We start from the raw sequence: 22,641 nt of genomic DNA, 5'->3' as shown, positions 1-22,641 counted from the left end.
GGAAAAAAGAAAATGTCATCCTTTTGCACACTGAACTCAGACAACCATTCCCAAGAGCAGCTTGGAAATGGGTTCATACCTAAAGGCAAAATGTTGTCGTCAGAGTCCGTGTCGCTCTCTGTACTGTCCTCCACCAAGAAGTCAGGGCAGTTCCATGACATGCTCACAATCCCATCGGACTCGTGCAAAAGAACGTGTGCGAGCATCCGCCCATGACAGTCCATCACTATCACCTGACCGTCTGCTGTACCAAAGAAAACCTGAAGGGATGTGATAAAATGAACATGTCGAGCATAAAATAGCCTCACATGCGGCACAATAAATAAATGAGGTGGTTTGATGTGAGACAAGCTACCTTTAAAGCTCATATCAAAGTATCTCTTCAATGTATCTTGGATGAGACTGAATTTGAGCATGATGAGGTTTCTCTAAAACCTACCAACTTTACTGTAAAGAGCACTGATTCTTGTACTCACAATAACTTCAACAAAATTTATTGGATTTTCAGCTCATTTCAACTACACTCAACAAAAATATAAACGCAACACTTTTGGTTTTGCTCCCATTTTGTATGAGATGAACTCAAAGATCTAAAAACTTTTTCCACATACACAATATCACCATTTCCCTGAAATATTGTTCACAAACCAGTCTAAATCTGTGATAGTGAGCACTTCTCCTTTGCTGAGATAATCCATCCCACCTCACAGGTGTGCCATATCAAGATGCTGATTAGACACCATGATTAGTGCACAGGTGTGCCTTAGACTGTCCACAATAAAAGACCACTCTGAAAGGTGCAGTTTTATCACACAGCACAATGCCACAGATGTCGCAAGATTTGAGGGAGCATGCAATTGGCATGCTGACAGCAGGAATGTCAACCAGAGCTGTTGCTCGTGTATTGAATGTTCATTTCTCTACTATAAGCCGTCTCCAAAGGCGTTTCAGAGAATTTGGCAGTACATCCAACCAGCCTCAAAACCGCAGACCACGTGTAACCACACCAGCCCAGGACCTCCACATCCAGCATGTTCACCTCCAAGATCGTCTGAGACCAGCCACTCGGACAGCTGCTGAAACAATCAGTTTGCATAACCAAAGAATTTCTGCACAAACTGTCAGAAACCGTCTCAGGGAAGCTCATCTGCATGCTCGTCGTCCTCATCGGGGTCTCGACCTGACTCCAGTTCATCGTTGTAACCGACTTGAGTGGGCAAATGCTCACATTCGCTGGCGTTTGGCACGTTTGAGAGGTGTTCTCTTCACGGATGAATCCCGGTTCACACTGTTCAGGGCAGATGGCAGACAGCGTGTGTGGCGTCGTGTGGGTGAGCAGTTTCTGATGTCAATGTTGTGGATCGAGTGGCCCATGGTGGCAGTGGGGTTATGGTATGAGCAGGCGTCTGTTATGGACGAAGAACACAGGTGCATTTTATTGATGGCATTCTGAATGCACAGAGATACCGTGATGAGATCCTGAGGCCCATTGTTGTGCCATACATCCAAGAACATCACCTCATGTTGCAGCAGGATAATGCACGGCCCCATGTTGCAAGGATCTGTACACAATTCTTGGAAGCTGAAAATGTCCCAGTTCTTGCATGGTCGGCATACTCACCGGACATGTCACCCATTGAGCATGTTTGGGATGCTCTGGACTGGCGTATACGACAGCGTGTACCAGTTCCTGCCAATATCCAGCAACTTCGCACAGCCATTGAAGAGGAGTGGACCAACATTCCACAGGCCACAATTGACAACCTGATCAACTCTATGCGAAGGAGATGTGTTGCACTGCATGAGGCAAATGGTGGTCACACCAGATACTGACTGGTATCCCCCCCCCAATAAAACAAAACTGCACCTTTCAGAGTGGCCTTTTATTGTGGGCAGTCTAAGGCACACCTGTGCACTAATCATGGTGTCTAATTAGCATCTTGATATGGCACACCTGTGAGGTGGGATGGATTATCTCAGCAAAGGAGAAGTGCTCACTATCACAGATTTAGACTGCTTTGAGAACAATATTTGAGGGAAATGGTGATATTGTGTATGTGGAAAAAGTTTTAGATCTTTGAGTTCATCTCATACAAAATGGGAGCAAAACCAAAAGTGTTGCGTTTATATTTTTGTTGACTGTATATCCCAAATTAGTGCAGACAAGCTCAAACTTGAGCATGATTGGGTTTCACCAATATAGTAGTTCAGTCTAAGCCACCCCCATATGGGCAGTCCTTAACCTGGCTTGAGTCAGTGTCGAAGTGAGCTAGCTGCAGAGTGGTGAAAATGGGCGGTGTCTGTTCACGGTGTGTTCATGGTTGTTATGTAAATATCTTATAGTGTGTGTTTATGTATGTAGTGTAGTTTCATGCAATAAAAACAGTGTTCCATCATGCTGAATCTTTTTCCAAATAGACATGAATACTTTGGTTTTATCAATTAAACATATATAAAAAGATCAGATGGTTTTATCAATTAGACAGCTGTAAAAGGATCTGATAGTTTTACCAGGACATTAATACAAGGACATTTTGTGCATCAGCCATTTTATAAGGCAGTTAGGTTAAGATCAGATAGTTACGAGGACATTTTGGATGTGCGTCAGCCATTCTGTGTTATGCATCATGGAACACTCTTACAAATATATATGAAAATCCTGTTGTATCTAATAGTTTTTACGATCACTTTAAAATTATCTGCAGCTGTCTTATCTGCAACTGTATATTTTAATCGAAAGTCTTATGTGCCTAAAGTGTTTGCACAGTGCTGTAAGTCCAAGCACAAGATAGTTTACCTGCTGATCATCAGGTGTCCAGATGCCACAGGTGATTTGACTCTCTAGGTTAATCTCAGAGGACCAGTGTCTTTGTCCACTGACTGAGCCAACTAACACAAAGCCGTCTCTGTACGCGATAAGTGCCTGAGTGCCATCGTGTGACCAAGTGAAGTCACTCACCTGCAGGAGAAACATCTGTGTGCAGCATACTGACACAATGCAATCTTTACCATGTGCAATCTGATTTTAATACAGTATATCATCAATAATACATACATAGGATACAAAAAAGATTAAATATTTTCTTCTTTTTGAACTTTCTACCTGAGCCCCTCTGTCATTCACTAACTCCACAGACCACCGTCCTTCATACTGGATCCACACAAAAATCCCTCCTTCCATATCACATGTGGCCAGTTTCTGAAAGGGTTCATTCCACCGCACCAAGACAACCTGCCAAGATAATTCCAAACACAAGGAGGAAAACCTGTTATGAATCAAATACCATGAGCAAAATCCTGAAACACAATGGAGGTTGAATGCAATCTTGCTTAGATGGGGAAACACACAGCTAATTAATATTTTGGCAACTCATCAACAGTCAAAATACTTCTGAAATAAATGTAGTCAAACTTTACTAATTTTGGGCCACTGAGAATGAAAATGATGTTTGAAATGGTCGATTGGCTCTAGTTTTAAGATATGCTGCTACTATGCTACTAAGGGTTACCTTTTGATGATTTTTAAAGTGTTACAAAAAAACAGGTGAAATGTTATTATATGTTGTATGAACAGTCAGAGAAAGATGAAAAGACCTATGTGCACAATTTATCATGAAACCTCTACTATCAACACAATATAATTATGTAGGCTTAAAATGTAAAGACTTAAATATCTTAGAAACAGTAGCCAACCAGTCATTTTTATTGTCATATTTGAATTCAGCATGCCAAAATCCATCGTAAATAGTACATTATATTTTCTACCAATCTGAGATGACACAGAAGATGTTGAGTTTAATATTTTTGCAGTGCATCACCCCATTTCAGGTTGTTATTGTAAATGCAGTGTTCATTTTATGCTCAGACAATTTTTGGATAACAAAGGATAACTAAATATGGCTCACAAAATGCTAAATTGTTATGAAAGTGTAACACAAAGGTCAATTTTTCAAGTTACATGTTTTTATTGCAAACTAGTTTGAAATTGTAGTACACATATATTTCTTTCATAAAACACAAAGCTCAAGATAACTCATTAACTATTAACTTTAAAAATTTCACTTTTCTATTATGGAAAAGTGAAATTAATAAGAGTATGGACCCTTGCAGATGTTATTTTTGACGGACAATTCTCAGGTTGTTTTCAACTTGTTATAATTTCTTAATACACATATCTTTTATACAAATTGACGATGTATATCGGATAATACATATTTTAAAGTAGAATGCCCATCTAAGTGTAAATGTTAGCTATAGTTTATGTGACTTTTAACCATCTATATCTCCCACTTGGTTTTGACAGACGGCGTAACATCCGCAAGGGTCATTTTTAATTACATTTTTTTTGTACTTAAAATTGACTCAAGGGCCTTTTATTTACTTTTAATTTTTCATTTCATGGGTTTTCTATTGACTAACGCACAATGCAATTGCCTTGAGGTGGGTTTGAAAAAAATATGACCTGGTTGAAAAAGTGAGGTCCAATCGTGTTATAATATGTGATGAAAAAAGTGGATTTTCCAAACTTCTTTTAAATTTTTCTTTATTTTATGAGCAACGAAATACACTCAAATTATGCATACTATATATACATTAGTTACATTAGTGTTAACAATAACAAACATTTCTATTCAACAATCCATATTTAACAAACACATTCATGAAGTACCTCAGGTGTAATATAAAGGTTTAGCATATTGTGAGCAATATGAATCTGGCATGATCTTGACCTGAATAAAAATAATGTAACCTTGTAGCTATTACTATGCCAAAGTAAGTGGATCTTGAACCAAAGCTACAATATTATGCTGCGTTTACACATAATGACGACAAGTCACAAATGCCATGAATTACACGTTCTTGGCCGCTGAACACAAATGTGATGATTCGGGACAGAGGCATCAGGAGTCTTCAAGAACTGCTGCAACCTGTTACCATGCATTATGATTAAAGGTATGTATCACTGGCAAATCATCAGGAACCATTACACACGGTCAATAATAATGTTCCACGCTGCTGAGCACTACTACGCGTAATAAAGCGTAACGTTCTGTCACGTTGTGAATCGGGCAAATTGTCTCCATGAATCATCACACTACAGAATGTAGCACACTTTTTTAATGTCAAGATATAATGTTTTTTGTTTGTTCAGTTTAAAAGGATATAATGCTAATTACTGTATTGGCCCAAATATAAGAAACCCCTGAGTATAAGACAACCCCCCCCCCCCAACCAACATATTTTTGAAAAATGATTTCTGAAGACCAAACCTTGTTTGAAAATGAAAATGCCTTTAATTGGAAATAATGCTAATGTAAGCAAAAACAGGCTGGACTACATAAAGCAATACTGCAATAAAAAGTGATGCAATAAATAGTGGAAAGTGGTCTACCGTCACTCCTCAGATCATGTCAATCATTGTCAATGTGGTGTGATTCTGCTGCTCACATTAATAAGCAAAATCTCTCCTGATGCAGTTTGAACAGTGAAAATAATGTAGGTCTGTTGAAGTCAAATTTGAGGGTGGCGGTGGGGGAAGTACAGGAGCTACTTTGTACCAGTTGTAGCAGGCAGGGGAGGACTTCACTTTGACAAAAGAAAAGGAGTAAAGGTGCTCCTGGGGTAACTGTTAATAATGGCATGTAATTTTGATTAACAGACTGATTAATAGAATAATCGCAAAATTATTAATGTTGTGATTTTTTTTCTGCTTCTTGTGGTGATCTTGTTAAAAATTATAAATAGAAGTGATTGTGGTGTCAAATGCAACATTTGGCACCATGATTGTAAACTGCACAACTTTCACCTTTCTACAAACAGTCCAGAATGCAACCCCCCACACACACACTTCACTTTTAATTTTGTGCAGCCATCACGGAATGTATTAGAATGAATAAGTGCTCCCATTATGAAAATGTGGTGCTTTTCGTGACAATATCACAAACTAATAGATTAATGTATATTTTGTGCTGCTGAATCATGACATGCCGTGAGATATGGTAGCAAACAGCCCAATCTCACTTTTTTTTTTCGTGTTTCTGTGATGAAATGAGTCAAATTTTCTTGACGGGGTTTTTTTTGAACTCACTATTCCTAATCCTACTCCTACCCCAACCCTAACCTTAACCATAACCTAATCTTACTCCTTCCCCCCACCCTAGCATAACCACCCCCCCCCCCCCCCCCACTTCAATTTTAATTTCGTGCAGCCATCCCGGAATGAATTAGAATGATCACAATATCACGAACCAATAGATTAATGTATATTTTGTGCTGCTGAATCACGACTTGCCATGAGACTGGGTTGTAGCAAATTGTACATAGCAAAAATAACCAATGTTCTGTGAAAATTATCTGAAAAAGAATTCAGAAACCAAAAAAGTAAAAAAAAACAAAAAACAAACAAAAAACCAAACCTGATAACACCGCAAAAAAACTCTGATTTAAGTGCATGAACTAAATACAGTACATACTCTTGACATTTGATCACATCTAATTTAGCTTATGAAAAGTCACTTCTAACAGGACTTTGACCTTGAAAATTTTTTCCAAGGTAAAATTTTGTGGAATTGGAAACTATAGCATTGGCAGAGGTTTGTACTCTACGAGCGCAGTGCTCTAGTTTCCAGGTTTAAAAAAAAAAAAAAACCTGTTCAGGCCAATACAGTATATGATTATGTGGTTGATTTGTCTATTATATTTTACTTAAATATGTTTAGGTGCTTTGTTAGAAAATACATGTGTTCATATGAATATTTATCTTTCTACTTTATGCTGTTGATATTTTAATGCCACATTTGAATAGTTTGTGTGGCTCATAAAAGGTTTTCTTTTCTACTTTGTAATCAAAGAAGGTGAAGACTGTGATACTGGCAGTGTTGATGTCACACCTCACTGTTGTGTCCACGTAGGTTAAAATTAATTCGCTGGGGAGTACTTCTGTCCCTCCTGCAGTGACTCGATGTAAATGTCACCCCAACAACTCCTCTCCCGTTCCCTGTGGCGAGCCAGCCCTCCTCATAGTAGCGTCTCCGGCAAACTGGCTTGTCTTTCTCACTCTTGGGAACCCGACCTTTCCACGAGAGGCAAAGGATGTTGGAGTCGCTGCAGAGGATGGGACCATGTTCCACGGCCGCCAACATCCCTACTGAGTGACCAGGTTGCTAAGAAAAGCAGAGAAAATGGCAGGTTGAAGCAGAAACCTACAACGTTTTGTTTTTCAATAAAACCTGATATAATTTACATTAGCTGTTCATGTCTGGCTTGCTTTGTACTCCCATTTAGGGTCACCACAGCCGGTCAACCATCTTCATCTCACCCTGTCCTCTGCATTTTATTCTGTCACGCCAACCTTTAGGGAAGCATGTTGGTTTGTAGTTAGCACTGCTGCCTCACAGCAAGAAGTTCCTAGGTTCGGTTTCAACCTTGTTATTTCAATGTGGTGTTTGCATGTTCTCCTTGTGATAGCGTGGGTTCCCTCTGGATGTTCGGGCTTCTTCCCACATCCAAAGACATATAGGTTAGGTGAATTGGTGATTCGAAATTAATGTGTATTTGTTTGTCTATATGTGTCGGCCCTGTGGCAGACTGTTGTCCTTGTCCAGGGTGTACTCCGCCTCTTGCCCAAAGACTGCTGGGATAGACTTCAGCCCCCCCCACCTGGATGTCCTCCATCAACACATCCATAAACCTTCTCTTTGGCCTCTCTTGTCTCCTCCTGCTTGGTAGCTCCATCCTCAGCATCCTTCTGATATATCCTGCATCCCTCTGTCGATGCCTAAAACAATTCAGTCTCATCACTCTCTTCAATTTACACCATGTCTTCTTGTCCTTTTACCCACTTTTTTTTATCGGACTATCCCCATTCTTTTTCTTCAACCTCCTCCTTATTCTTTCCTGTACTTCCTCACTCCACCATTAAGTCTCCTTGTGTTTCTTCCTCTGTTCAGACATCACACTCAGTGCTTTCTTAGCGTTGTCCCTTACCACTTATATCTGCAGTAGTTGTCCAGTTGTTCAGCACCTTCTTCACCTTCACCCAGTGCCTGTCTCATCTCCTCCCAGAATTTAAACACAGCAGTCTTCCTTCTTCAGCTTCCAACCCTTGATTTTAGCCTCATACTCTTCCTCTTCTTCACAAACATCATCCAATAAACCAATGTCGTCATGCTATGCTCTCCTGTGCCACCACCGTACAATTTGCAGGTTACATCTCCTGCATAGGATATAGTCCACCTCTATGTCACCCTGTGCGTTTCCTTCTTCAAATACATATTCAATACAGCCATTTTCATCCTTTTTTACGAAGTCCACAACCACCTACCCTTCTGCATAAACTGTATCTACCCATCATCTCTTCATCACCTTTGTTCCTTTCACTGGCATGCCCATTGAAGTCCACTCCAATCACCACTCTTTCATCTTTGGGGACACTCTTGACCATCTCATCTAACTCACTTCAGAAATCTTTTTTCTCCTCCATTTCACAACCCACTTGTGGGGCATATGCACTGATGACATTCACTATCACCCCTTCTACTTCCAGCTGTGCATTCATGACCCTGTCAGACACTCAATCCACCTCCAAGACACTCTTTAATACACTTTTCTTTCAGGGTTACACTCCTCCCATTCACAACATGATAAAAAAATGATGCTCCTGTCCCCTTATGTACCCTCCACTTGGTCTCTTGTATACACAGTATGTCTACCTTTCTCTTTTCCATCATATTAATCAACTCTTTCCCTTTACCATTCATACTACAAGCATTCAACGCTCCAACACTCACCCCACACTTCTACACTTTGTCCTCTCCCAGTACCTCCAGACCTACCATCCCCCTCTCTTTCTTTTTCACCCAAAAGTAGCACAGTTTCTGACAATAGTATAGGTGGTGCATGTTGTTACCCCAGGCCTCAATGGATCCGGTGTCCCAGTTTGTTTTCCCCCCGGACCCCCCCCCCCCCCCCCAGGATATCTTATCCTAGGATATCTTACCCCCCACCCTGGATACCCCCCACCCCCTGCATAGCAAGTCTGCTGCAGTATTATCATATTTTATCAGGTCCATATATTTGCAGAGTATATTTGGAAGGGGGATTTAAAGATACTTCAGAATAGGAAATATTACTATTGTAGGTAGCTATAGATACATACAGGAAGAATATCAATATCGTTCACCGTCAATCAAACTGTGCTTCATCTGGGACCATAAGACGACATCCATGAAATATAGTTTAAAGATTGCTCTATCCTGATTGGGCCTCATCAAGGTTTGGGTAAGCTTTAATCAATGCTGCCACGTAGGAATGTTGCCTTTCATGGGGTGGGGGGATTCAGTGGGGGAAGATATACTGTTACACCAGTATGTAAGTCTAATCTGTGGTCTACATGTTTGGGTTGGTAAAATTTATTCCAGGTGTCCTTCCTGACACATTTCTCCTCAATAATTCAGGTCTGGGGCCGGCGCTGAGAATGCACTGCCTTGTGCACCCCAGGAAGCTGAGTGATACCTGTCACTGACATTTGCCTAAAATTGGTCATTATTTTCTTTGATGCTCGCAGCACTTTGAAACAGCATTATAATATTTCCTAGGGTGCACAAATTGCTGTGTAATAAGTGAACCCCAAGCAGATTTTTTGGACTGGATGTTGAGTCTTGATACATACAAAACCATTTCCCTTATGCATTAGATCACAATGAGCCAAAATAAAGACATTCCATTGTGATCCTTTACCGTGTTGACTTTATGTGTCATTCTGTACATGTGTAAATAAACAGGCTGAACTTTTACTGAAACAGGGGGCAAATAGTCAAAACAAGTGTTTCTGGTCCTCTTCAAGAAAACTGTTAATTCTGTCCAAAATGAAACTTGACATTCCTGGCTAAATTAATACTAAAACTATACTCTCTCCCTCAGTGGTTACTAAGATCTGAGAAATAGGTAAATGTTGTTGATTCAGGCCATTACCACAGTAACACTTTGGTATGTGGTGAAGTGTTCCATTAAAGTCTGTCTGCACTTTGGAGACCAAAATGAAGATGGTATGGCCAGCGGTTCTTTAGATAAAGTGTAACATCTACTAAAGCATACACAGGCCAATGGAATACAGTACACATGATGGAATTTTGAATCAATTCTTGAATTCAGTCAGTCATTCTGTTTTTAATTCATCCTTTCACTATTGAATTATAATTTGCCCTTCAATTTAAACCCCATCTACACAGGCCCTGAAAACATGCTGTTGTCTTGCTGCTGTAGTATGACTGTCTGTGGCTATTCTATTTTCAGGTTAGTCTTCTAATTATGTGTACTAAAGCTGCCGTAAATTATTACATGATCAAGTGTGGCAGTTTGGTCTACATTTCATTTCTGCTACCTAAAGGTAAAAATTTGGATGTCTGAGAAGAACTCCACCCTGAGCTGTGATGTGATGTGTGTCTGCTTAGCAGAGACAGTATATGTAATACCTGGATATCTGTTTTATACAGATATTACAAACCATGTCTGGTGGTCAGGAAGAATGAAATAGAATCGGTTGATCTGATTGCACACGGCAGTGATTCAAAAACACCTGGCTTCTCAGCAACAGCTTCTAGCTGTTGATTCATTAATCATTTTCTATGAAGCAGCGCCAGGATTTGTCTACAGATGACATTATCACGACAGTCAGACTCTCCTTTGTTCAGAGATAATTCACATTCACAAAAGGAAAGAGAGTATTACAGAAATATGTAAAAAAAACAATTTAGTGTGTTTTTTTCATAAAAGGTAATACACTATTTGCAACACAACACTGATGATTTTTTTTTTCTCAGTGTTACTTGTTTACATTCTTCAACCTATTGATTCTGGATTCAGAAGCCACTGTGTAAAAACTAAATGCCTGGTTCACATATAGTTGATATTTTGAAGGTGATGCTAAGATTAACCCTTTAAATGGGTCAGGGGTGGGGTTATGTCAAGTGTCCTGAAATTGTGTCCATTTAAGGATACTCCACTAAACTATAAATTCCCTGTGATGGTCATAGTGTAGGCTTTGTATGGCAAATATGTAGATAAATAGGTGAGTGAGTGAGTTAGGCCATCCCACTGCTTATGTCAACAACAACTCATGAACAATAAAAACTATCATGTTGGACCCCACTAAAAGAAAAAGAGCACATAATGACAATGACGTAATTAGTTTGCAGTGAACTCTGATCTGCTAAATCAATCCCAAAATTAACTTTCTGTTGCCGATGTAATATCTTGCATATGTGTCTGCCAACTGCTGGATGGTTATTGAATGCTGGATGGATTATGGAAAATTAAAAACAGCCACCCACCTTCAAGTGAGAGCCACCAAGCAAGCTTGCAGCCGCATTCATGTGGGGTGCCTGTTAGCCACACCCCCTGCACCCTTTGATTGGAGGCCAGAGAAATTAAAACACAATTGTTGTGCAACAAAACCTTCAAAATAAATTGTAAGCATTGAAGTTGTTTTTGGCTTAAATCATATGGTACTAGTTGATGGAGTCTTGATTTATCAGTGCAAACAAATAAAATAATTTCTTCTTTCAACAATACACTGCTTGTGTCATAACTACGTTGCAATGACAACGTACAGGTTCTCAGCCAATCAGTGCCTGATGTTCAGGTTAAGAATTAAAAAATATTCCACTAATGCTTCACAACTGATAAATGCGAATGATCCAAACTGTCTCTTTTGCAGTACCCAGGGGGCCAGGACCCATTTTAGGGGTAAAAAGTGCACGGCGACCCGTAAAGCAGTGGCCCTTTTTTTTTTTTTTTGTTTCTAGGCACCCTCTGCAACATATCTAGCCGGGCCACCCCTCTGGGAAATTCACAGGGGGCTCTGTGTGAGCGGAAACGTTGATTGACCTATGAAATTTTGCTTAAAAAGGTTTTCAGCTCTTTTAGCCAAATTTATATTAGATTCATAGTAAATAGTACTACCGGTGTGCCAGTTTATGTGTATTTGTAAGGTAGAAAATGTTTCAAAAGTTAAATATTTGTTAAATTTACTAAAATGGCCATATTTAGGCAAAAAAAAAAAAAAAAACTTCAAAATTGGGCATCATTTTGAAATTTGAGACTCCTATTATTTGTAACAGGTCTTTTAAATATGCATACAACTGGACATTTAATGCATCATTTTCTTGCCACATGTCTCCCCTTACCTTACAAATATAGTTTAAAAGACCATGACTATCTAGATTCAGAAGAAATAGATTAAAGTTACCCTTAACCCCCTAATTCCACTTTTACGTGAAAATGCAAAGAAGTTGAATATTTGTATTTTTCTCCATTACATGTTTATGGTATTGCATTTTAAAATAAAAATTGGTTTACAATGTGTATTGCAATTTATTTTTGGTTGCAAGAATACTAATGAAATCAGCAGCAGCATCATCATCATCATCATCATAACAAATATATAAAATTATATTTATTGCCATGCATACTTGTTTTGTTAAGTCTAATTTATGCATAGGTATTTCAGAGCACCAGAGACCACATTTTGTTTTGTTATGCTAACTCCTAAAGTAAGTTTATTATTAACTCATTTAAATAAGGTACTTATTATATATTTTAGTTTACCTTTAAAATTATAGATAGGAAATGTCTTTAAGGTTCTTAGTAATTTGCCACATAATTAATATGGTGTTCTTTTTCTTTGCAGATAAAAATGAGTAACAAAGAAGAAAAGAGGCCCATGCCACCTGATGTGGAATTGACAGCTTCGAACTCGAAGAAGTTCAAAGTTTCAAGTACAGACTATGCTAAGTGCATATTATGTAAAAAAAAAACAAGCAAGATAAACTGCACAATGTGTCTACTGAAAAACTTAATACTTTGAGAGAAGCTGCCATTGCAAGACAAAATGAAGAATATGAAAGACTAAAAAATGACTTATTTTCAGAAACATTTTTACAGGACATGAAACCAATGTGGCATCCTTCTTGTAGGAACAAATATCTGCTGAAATCAACATGTGAAAGAATCAAACAAAAGAGACAGCTTCAATGGAGATTGCCACAGATAATGTTCTGTTAGATGATATTGATGCCTATTCTGCACCAAGAACGAGGTCATGCTCACCTCAGATAAATGTATGATGTGTATACTGTGTATGATAAATATGGACAGTTACCTACATCAAAAGTTATGACTGACTCAAGACAAGTGTCACTCTTAAAGAAGGCAAAGGCTTTAGATGATGAACGGCTGCTCTTATACATACAAGGTTATAAAGATAAACCCATTGATATGGTAGCAAATGAGGTTTGCTATCACAAGTATTGCATGAATAAATATATGTCTTTGTCAACGGAAAACTCTTCTAACTCCTGTCCAATAATAAGTCAGAAAGAAGACGAAGACTGCACCAGGAGCCAAGAAGAAGACATACAATTGAAAGATGACACATCAACAGAAGCTCCTATGCCAAGCATTGATGTGTATTCTCAGTCTTTTCAGATTCTTGTAGAAATAATTGAAAATAGACTCTTTAATGAGTCAGCAGTGTATCTCATGACTACATTGAGAGACATGTTTCATGAAATTTTACATGAAAAGCAGTGGCGGTCCTAGAGTGATTTACTCCCCGGGTGAAACCCCCTGCGTGCCCCCCCCCCCCCCCCCCGCGCGCACACTAACGTGGCCACCACCTCCACCCCACCACCGATAAAAAAAAACTTGGTCCTGAACACCCACAATCCCACAAATTAACTCACAACAGCTATTTTCAAGAACAAATTTCCAGTTTTAATGACTACTGCAATAACAAACACAAAGAAATTGGCACAGTCTAATGTGTCATCATCCATGGACTTATCTGCAATGATCATCTCAAACGTTTGCAGGAGGGCATCATAACTGTTTGCCACAGTGCTCACTATCCGTGATGTGAAATTCCATCGAGTAGGAGCATTTCTGGGCAACCTTGAGCAGCCTGCAGACTCAAGAAAAGACATCCTCTTTGTGGATTTTAAGAAAAATGTGGCAAACCCAGAGAGTGATGCAAAAAATATTCTGCACTCAGATAAGCATTTAGCCCCCTGAGACAGAACCAGATTCAGTCTGTGTGCATAGTAATACACAAACATTGCACTGGGGACTATTGCTTTAACTTTGGCCTGCAAACCATTGAGAGCTGAAGCCATGACAGCAGCCATGGCTTCTTCGTAAGGAAGACTATCAAATGGCTTTGCCAAAATCCGGTCCACAACATTCAAATTGTCTGCCATTATGTGCAGCTTGCTACCAAGCTAGCTCGCTAGCTGGGAGGCTAGTGTGACGAGTGTCCGCCTGCGAGTGCTTTGTGACGGTGAAGGAGCTCAGCAGCACCCGCTGCTCGGTAGGGACAGAAACTGCGATAGAAGTCAGAAAGAGTGATAGAAGTCAGTCTCCAAACACAAGCAACTACAAAAAAAACACCAGAAATAGAAGCTCGATTTGTCGCTAGTCGTTTTTAACAAAGAAAATGTCGCTAAGAGGATTAGGAAAGTCTCAAGTTCAACTCAGAAAGGAATGAAAATGCTCCCACGGATGTTTACACCAAAAGATCGCTGATTCGCTCATTTCGCTGTCAATCAAAAAGGGATTCAGCCTCAGACAGATCATCCAATCATCATGCAGAAGCTGAGCGTCCGGGCCGGCTGAGGCCGGCCCACTGCCCCATAGACCCCCAGACACGCTGAGCGTCCGATGGGCGGGACAAAGCCCAGTATTTATCCAATGACTCGTCTCGTTTCGCTGCATGCTTTGCTTCGCTACTGTTTATAGCACTGTGAAGCTGCGGGAATGAGTGAGAGGAAAGCCGCCATGGGACGGGAAGGTGGGGGCGTCGCTCTGCCGTAACGTAACGAAACCACGAACCCCCCCGTCAGGACAACCCCCCCCCACTCCGTTTTTTTTCCCGCACGGTCGTACCGCCCTCCCCTGCGATGCCGCCCCGGGCGGCTGCCCGGTCGGCCCGCCTCCAGGACCGCCCCCGCTGAAAAGGGAGTTTCAAACTGGAACACTTATCGCAAACTTATTGCAAACAATTTGTTCAGTATAAGAATAGAACAAGGTATGGTAAAAAGGATGGTGGAAATTACTGGCCTATTTTGGCCAGCCGATTTAAACATGAGTGTTAAGTAAATGTGGTCTTTTGTATAAAACTATGAACAAAAATACACCTTTTCCTTTTTATCATGTCTTTAAAAAGTACTTTATTTTCATGGAAACAAAGTGATGCAGAATTACTTATTTAAAACATCAAATTAAAGCTCTTTTTCAAGTATGAAACTAACAGCCATTTTTTTGTTCAAGAGTTATGTTTAACCATGATAGACAGTAATCCAACCACTGTGCAGCATTAGACATAGCGTGATATAAAAACATGGAAAATAAAATACAACATATTAAGAAAAAATACAAATACTCAACTTCTTTGCATTTCCGTGTGAAAGTGGAATTAGGAGGTAGGGGTAACTTTAATCTATTTCTTCTGAATCTAGATAGTCATGGTCTTTTAAAGTATATTTGTAAGGTAAGGGGAGACATGTGGCAAGAAAATGATGTATTAAATGTCCAGTTTTATGCATATTTAAACGACCTATAACAAAAAATAGGAGTCTCAAATTTCAAAATGATGCCCAATTTTGAATTTTTTTTTTGCCTAAATATGGCCATTTTAGTAAATTTAAACAAATATTTACCTTTTCAAAAATTTTCTTCCCTATAAATACACATGAAGTAGCACACTGGTAGTACTATTTATTACAAATATAATGTAAATTTGACCAAAAGGGCCAAAAATCTTGTATTAAGCAAAATTTCATAGGTAAATCAATGTTTCCGCTCACACAGAGCCCCCTGTGAATTTCCCAGAGGGGTGGCCTGGCTAGATATGTTGCAAAGGGTCCCTAGAAACAAAAAAAATGGGCCACTGCTTTACGGGTCGCCGTGCACTGAAAACCCCCTTGGCCCCCTGGGTACAGGCAGAATTACAAATGAGAGGCTTCGCCTAGCCTTAGCTAGCAATCGTCTTCACATTACAATCTTGGTTGCGCATCCCGCCACACATCTCTTTGAGATCTTATAGTGCATTAGATAACAGAATATTTACAGAGGAATCATGCAAATGGTGATAGAAGCACCAAATTCGACACAAATACTCCTTAGACATCACTCTTTTGAAAAAATCGATTGGCCACTTGAATTTTCAATAGGCAGCCAGGTAGTGGTCAATTGAAGAATTACACAGGGGTCAAAATTAAAAGATGCTCCAATCATATTGAAAACTATACTGCATTATTTGTCTGGTCATAAATATTCCAAAAAGGTATAGTTTGGACTGTGTGACTGAATGTTATGGAGTTATGTGGTAAAAACAGCAAGAATGGTGACAAAGGTCAATTCCAGTTTGTACAGGGGTCAAAAGTTTTAGTTTCTCCAATTTCGGTAAAAAGTAGTCCAAAGTATTGGAATTGTGCTGCTGCACTATACAAGTATATGAGATGTAAGATGCTGCTACTCAGTGTTTCTCAATTGCCCTCAAAAGTATTGAAACACTTGGTATTTCACACATTTTAATTTGTTTATTCCATTTCAGATACATTTTTTTCTAAAATTATCTTCCTTAACTCAAACTGAAAGCAAATCTCTACAACTTGATATATATTAATTAAAAATATAATATAGTCTAATATATATATAGGAGTATTTGTGCCGAATTTGGTGCTTCTATCACCATTTGCACGATTGTTTCAGTTATCTGCTGCACTATTAACTTGTCTGTTGAAATAAGTATGAGCCAGTTTTTCACAGTGACACAGCAGTGACATTTTCTCAACAGCAAAAGCCCCTATTAACCACAAAGCAGAAGCTGACTATGTTAATATCAATGCATTGGTTTGTCTTCGGGCAGCACGGTGGCTTAGTGGTTAGCACTGTTGCCTCACAGCGAGAAGGTCGTGGGTTCAATTCCCGTGGCCTTTCTGTGTGGAGTTTGCATGTTCTCCCCGTGTGTGCGTGGGTTTCCTCCGGGTGCTCCAGTTTCCTCCCACGTCCAAAGACATGCAGGTTAGGTGGATTGGAGTCTTTAAATTGTCCGTAGGTGTGTGTGTGGGTGTGTCTGTGCTTGTTTGTCTGTTTGTGGCCCTGCGACAGACTAGCATCCTGTCCTGGGTGTACCCCGCCTCGCGCTCTATGACTGCTGGGATAGGCTCCAGCCCCCCGCGACCCTTAATTGGACTAAGCAGTAGAAGATGAATGAATGGTTTGTCTTCTGTACAATGCAACCATGTGGTTTGTGGGAACACATACACAGAAGAAGAGATGCAGCAAACATCAGCTTCTTTCCATTTCCATCACTCTGGATTCCATTTCCAGGCACAGAAACAAGTTGTTTCTTCAAGACCCAAAGATGATTTTTTTCAGATGCATCACCTCAATATCTATGGTATATTGATTTGTTGCTACACAACTTAAAACAAGTAACATCCACCCTAGTCATCGACTGCACATACAGACCCTTTAACCTTAAAAGTGCATATCACTGGTAAATTAAATGTCAAATGAGCTGACTATTCAAAATACATCAAGAATAATGAAAATATTGGCGCTGGGGTTTTTGGTCATGTTTCACATTAAATACATCGAAATAGTGAACAGGTCTTTTACGGGAGGATCCAGCAACACCAGTCGTGATGTTTATTACGTGCAAAGATTTTGAGGGATCTACGTGGTTGATGTGTGCAAACGCAGGAGGAGTAAAATCAGCGGACGCAGGTGTCTTTCAGGGTATGTATTTATTATTATTATTATTTATTACTACTTTCTTTTTATTTAGACATATTTTATGTTTTTTAGATGATATTTTTTTCAGAATACACCGCAGGTTACAAAGGAGGCAGATATGTAAATACATTGATTTGCAAAATGCAGAAATTTTACTTGAAGGCCAAATTAAAGCCATCTTAAATTTGTATACAAAAAGCACCCTGGATTGACTGTGTGTACTTATGTAAGTTCGAGCTGGAAGCAGACCGCACCTGGCCACAGGCTGATCTGCAGCTAAAAGGCATTTACCAAGATTACGTCACAATTCTGGATCAAAAAGTCTGTGGATCTGCCTTGTATTTTTATGACGCACTCTGGTTTATTTTATTTTTATCAGCTATACCAGGGCCCCCACAAGTTAAAGACTTGGAAGAAATGATTCATAATATGGCATAGAGTTGTTTTTTTAATAGCATTGACTGGAGTGAGATATGCACTTTAAATATCAAATTCACAATTTATTATGGATACCCATTCCTGAACCATCCATTTTATCATATGGACTCCTGAACAATGTTTGAAACGTGGGTGTTCTGAAGGTGTCCAAAGGTTTCATAACCTTCTTGTCAGTTTGTCATTTTGTAATTTGCAGTATCAAATAAATTTTTGTTTTTTTACCATTCACATATTCTCCATTGTTTAATTCCAACTTTATTTCCACAATCTGTTCCATATTTCATCCCATATTTGGCAAAGTAGCTTGCATCATACTCACATATCTAAGAGCTCCGTCACACTAAACCCCCTTTCATTCCAGGGCAAACGTAGAGTTGCATATTGTGGCATACCGACTACGCAGAGTTAAGAAGCTATACGCTGAGTTTAAGGCGCTCTATGCCAAATGTAGTTTGAACACAGTACGAATACTTAGATTGCTGCCTGACTGCAGTAAGAATAAGAAGAATGAACACTGACTGCCATACGGCCACCCAAGGTCTGGGTGGAAGACAAGAAAGGGGAGAGGCGTGGCAGAGTGAACGCTGTAGTCTGCTATATTTTGCAGACCTGCCATGTCACCCTGCTGGATCTCGAATGACATCCAACCTATGAACTGATGACATGTCACCCAGGGTCCACTACGGATTGCATCGCTGTAGTGCATGTAGACACGCGTGGTCAGATCATTACGGCCATCAGATCACTGACGTGCACACTCGTTATTACCAGTGCAGCAGTTATAGCCATCAGCCCGCAATGCAACACAGAAAACCCATATGCGGGAGAATCTGGATTACATGTATTGGGCCATATATTGGATGCCATGCGCAAAACTGAAAAGTGCCAAGGCAGGTGTGGATATTAAAGCATTTTAATCTGTTTGTCCATGCTATGTGTTCTTGTAAGAGATGTGCAAGACAATATGATTTGTTTTTGAGTTATTGTCGACACAAGCCAGCTCACATGAACTGACCTACCCACTCACCCACTCATCACCATTTTTACTGTACAAGGCTTATGCTGTTCCCAGCACAGGAAATCTGTGTTAAAAATCCAGTGTGAATGATTTATGGGTGTTTATTAGCAGAAATGGAACATAGCATTCATCACCATCTGTTCATGAGTGTATAACTACATGAACCAATGATATGATGCGTTTTCATAAGGTTACAATGAGCCCTTTATATCTACATGGGCATGCACATGGAGGTTTCTATGTTGTGCCACCATATTGATACAGTATCCCAAAAGGGACATACAAAGGGACAGAAGACAAGATAAATTAGTGGTTGCTCCGTTATCAATTGTAAATTGGCTTCATTTATGAAGTCAATTTTCCACATGAATCAAAAGGTCAAAGTGCTTTATAGTGATGCCTGGCATACACACACACACACACACACTGATGTCAGAGTGCTGCCATGCAAGGCACTCAACTGCACATCAGGAGAAACTGGGGGATTAAGGAACTCCCCCAAGGGTCCTTAGTTATTTTGGCAGGGATTTGAACTAAAGATCCTCTGGTCTCAACACTACTGCGTAACCACTACACCATCACCTTTACACTGTCCACTGGTTGCTAGTGCAGGCTAACAAGTCTGAGACCCTTCATTTTTGTGAAATAGAAGATCATCCATATTACTGAATCCCCATCACAAAATTTTAAAAAGGAAACAGTGACAAGAAACAAAATCTTGGCTGGCAACTGCATAATGCAACCTGCAACCTCACCACTAGACGGCACTAAATTCTGCACACTGTGGGTTTAAGGAACCATGGTGACTTATATTAACCTGCTGTATGATGTATGACCACTTTAACTTACATTTAATATGAATACATAATAAAATAAAATGGCAAAATAAGCTATAAAACCAGAGTAAGAGTAGCACAACCATTATTCATCATACCTCATAGTTCCTGGGCATGGTGAGTCAAAATTCCTCTTCTGATGGTGTCCATATTTCCATTCAGATGATGCACTGAGGCTAATGGTTGGTGTGATCTTTATATTTACACTGTAATCTAAGGAGAAGTCATACAGCCAGATGTCTTCCAGCTTTACACTCACTTAAATCAATGAGCTCTGCATTTCAGAGGCTTTTTTTTTTGGTTTTCTTTCCTTTTTGGTCTGTCATGAAGGGGATGTGAGCCTTCTTTGATGCTTGTGGCCTATCCCATGTCAAGGTGCAGCTCTTGGGAGTTGTGCAATCCTGTTGCAATAAGAAATAAATATGTTAATCAACAAGTAATGCCATCTGGGAGAGGTGGGTATAGCTGCGTTATCATTCAGTGCATCAACCTTGAAATTCACAGTTTTGCAGTCTCTATGCAACAGCAACACTGCATTGGAGCTCAGGGCACTGACAGTCTCCATCAGCATCCACACACTGATACTGTCTGATGTGTTCTACAGCACTCACACACAAACGCCAAGTCTAATATTTACATATATACATGAAAGTCAACATTAATGGCCATCATAGGATTAAAAATGTCAAACAGTGGTTCAATTTTTATTATTATTATATTTATTATTATTTTAAAATCCTCCACAGAATGTAAAGTCGAGGTAAAATCATATAGTCTCGTGCTTTGCGCATGTTTGTCATCACATTAAATAGATTCTGAGGCGTTTTTATATTCTGACCGCATACAGCAGTCTGAATGAGCCAGACTGCGGTGAACAAAAACAATAAGTGCTTCCATTAAAGATCTTATTGAGATTAAAAATAATAATAATAAATTTAAGGGGTTGTTCTTACCTGACAGCGACGTAATTAAACGCCGCTAATACGCTCCGTGTCGGCGCACTGTGCCGTCGTGTTGCCAGGCACTTTTTTTTTCCTCCGCTGGCGCACTTTGGGGTTGTGCCTTTAAACCGGGTTGCCATGTGGCAGGTAGCACGTAAAATGGACCTATAGTTTTTCCAGTACCACATTAAAAGCACGTCTCACCACAACGGAATCAGGTAGACAGGAATTAGTCAGGGTAGATTTAATCATATTTTACACGTTTTAATTAAATGCATTCGAACACAAAGTGTGGCGGGTCACTTTAATCAGTACCTCTTAAAAGGGGGAGTTTCGCTCTGTAGTGGCAACCAGCGCACCTCTTTATAAGTTAAAGAGAAATTCTTCGACGGGTGAAAGTAAGTGTACCGTCATGACATTAACTGTAAATAATTTGTTCTCCAGTGGCTCCAGTCTATTTGTGACACCATATTTTAAAGAAATAAATCACGGTGAAACTGGGTTAGCGTGAATAATTGGCGCTGAATGTATTTATTAATTTTTTTTCCCAGACCTGCCTAACAACCAACCTGCATGGAGACATATCTTGTGTCACATAATTTGTTAATTATTAAGTTGTTAAATTATTTAAATTTACCCATAAGTATATAAGTTGCTCATTAGCAATCATGTTACTGGCCTATTCTAGCTATGCTAACTTTTATTAGCCAGGCGACACTTGCTTTTAAGTGTCACTGTTAATTCACTAGACTTTTTGTTTGTTTGTTTTATACATTAGTTAGCTGCTACCATTTAAGTTAATCTGCAAGATTCTTTCCAAACAGTTAATTCCAAAGCTTTGGAAAAGCCATGGCACATGAGCTGTACAATGCAGTGAATTAATACAGATGAATGCCTCCAGTTTAATAACATGTTAAATCCAAAATTATAAATGCTATTATCTTGTACATCTCCACATCAGAAGGTCATACAACGGGGGGATCAGACATTCCCCGTTGTATGACTTTCTGATGAGTAAACTTATTTGATTAACTGATTGTTTTGTAGCAGCTGTAAAGCTCAAATATTACAGTCCCTCTTCCACACAACCCAGCAGAAAGGATTTTGTGTTCATTTATCCACAAACAAAAAATAAAGTGGGATAAATGGTCGATTAAGGTTAAGGATAAACAGTTCATTTGTCTTTTTTTTTAGGAACAAAACTAAATTCAGCACTTTAACATTCAAGCACGTTATCAACAAAAAAAACAAGGACATGCTGCAACTCGAACATCCCAACATAAAAACACAGGCCCCATGAAACAATGAAAAAAGAAACACACACACACAGCACACCCATAACATTCAGCTCAGTCAGGTTCGAATGTTTTCAATAATCTAAGATAATCGACAAAGTTGCAACAGCTTTAGAAACCCATCAGCCCTCACTCTGAGTCTAAACTTGATTTTTTTTTTCAAGCTTAAAAAAAGGAAGTGGCTGCTGCCACAGTACTTTGTCATGAACGTAACCTTTTGTTTACGGACACGGCACTAATCAGATGTTGCCATTTTTTCTGTGCCAATGAGTGACTCTGTTACATAAATCGTTCTGCCTGTTCTGTCTGTTATTGAC

At 39.4% G+C, this 22,641-nt stretch overlaps 1 protein-coding gene across 1 annotated transcript in view; it reads right to left on the bottom strand.

Annotated features, from left to right (window-relative positions):
* The window catches only part of LOC117532296 (tubby-related protein 4-like), a 46,910-nt gene extending 25,528 nt beyond the window's left edge, over nucleotides 1–21,382 (bottom strand). Inside the window, 6 exon segments of the mRNA XM_034195615.1 lie at nucleotides 80–260; nucleotides 2,798–2,959; nucleotides 3,104–3,232; nucleotides 6,891–7,163; nucleotides 20,187–20,489; nucleotides 21,042–21,382. Of these exon segments, the coding sequence (XP_034051506.1) occupies nucleotides 80–260; nucleotides 2,798–2,959; nucleotides 3,104–3,232; nucleotides 6,891–7,163; nucleotides 20,187–20,204 (763 nt within the window). The 5' untranslated portion in view covers nucleotides 20,205–20,489; nucleotides 21,042–21,382.
* Nucleotides 21,383–22,641: the final 1,259 nt, after the last annotated feature.

This window comes from Thalassophryne amazonica, chromosome 19 (genome assembly GCF_902500255.1).
Source record: "Thalassophryne amazonica chromosome 19, fThaAma1.1, whole genome shotgun sequence".
In the NCBI taxonomy this organism is placed as follows: domain Eukaryota; kingdom Metazoa; phylum Chordata; class Actinopteri; order Batrachoidiformes; family Batrachoididae; genus Thalassophryne; species Thalassophryne amazonica.
The sequence above is the reverse complement of the archived record's forward strand: the minus strand, read 5'-3'. Positions and strand labels throughout refer to the sequence as shown.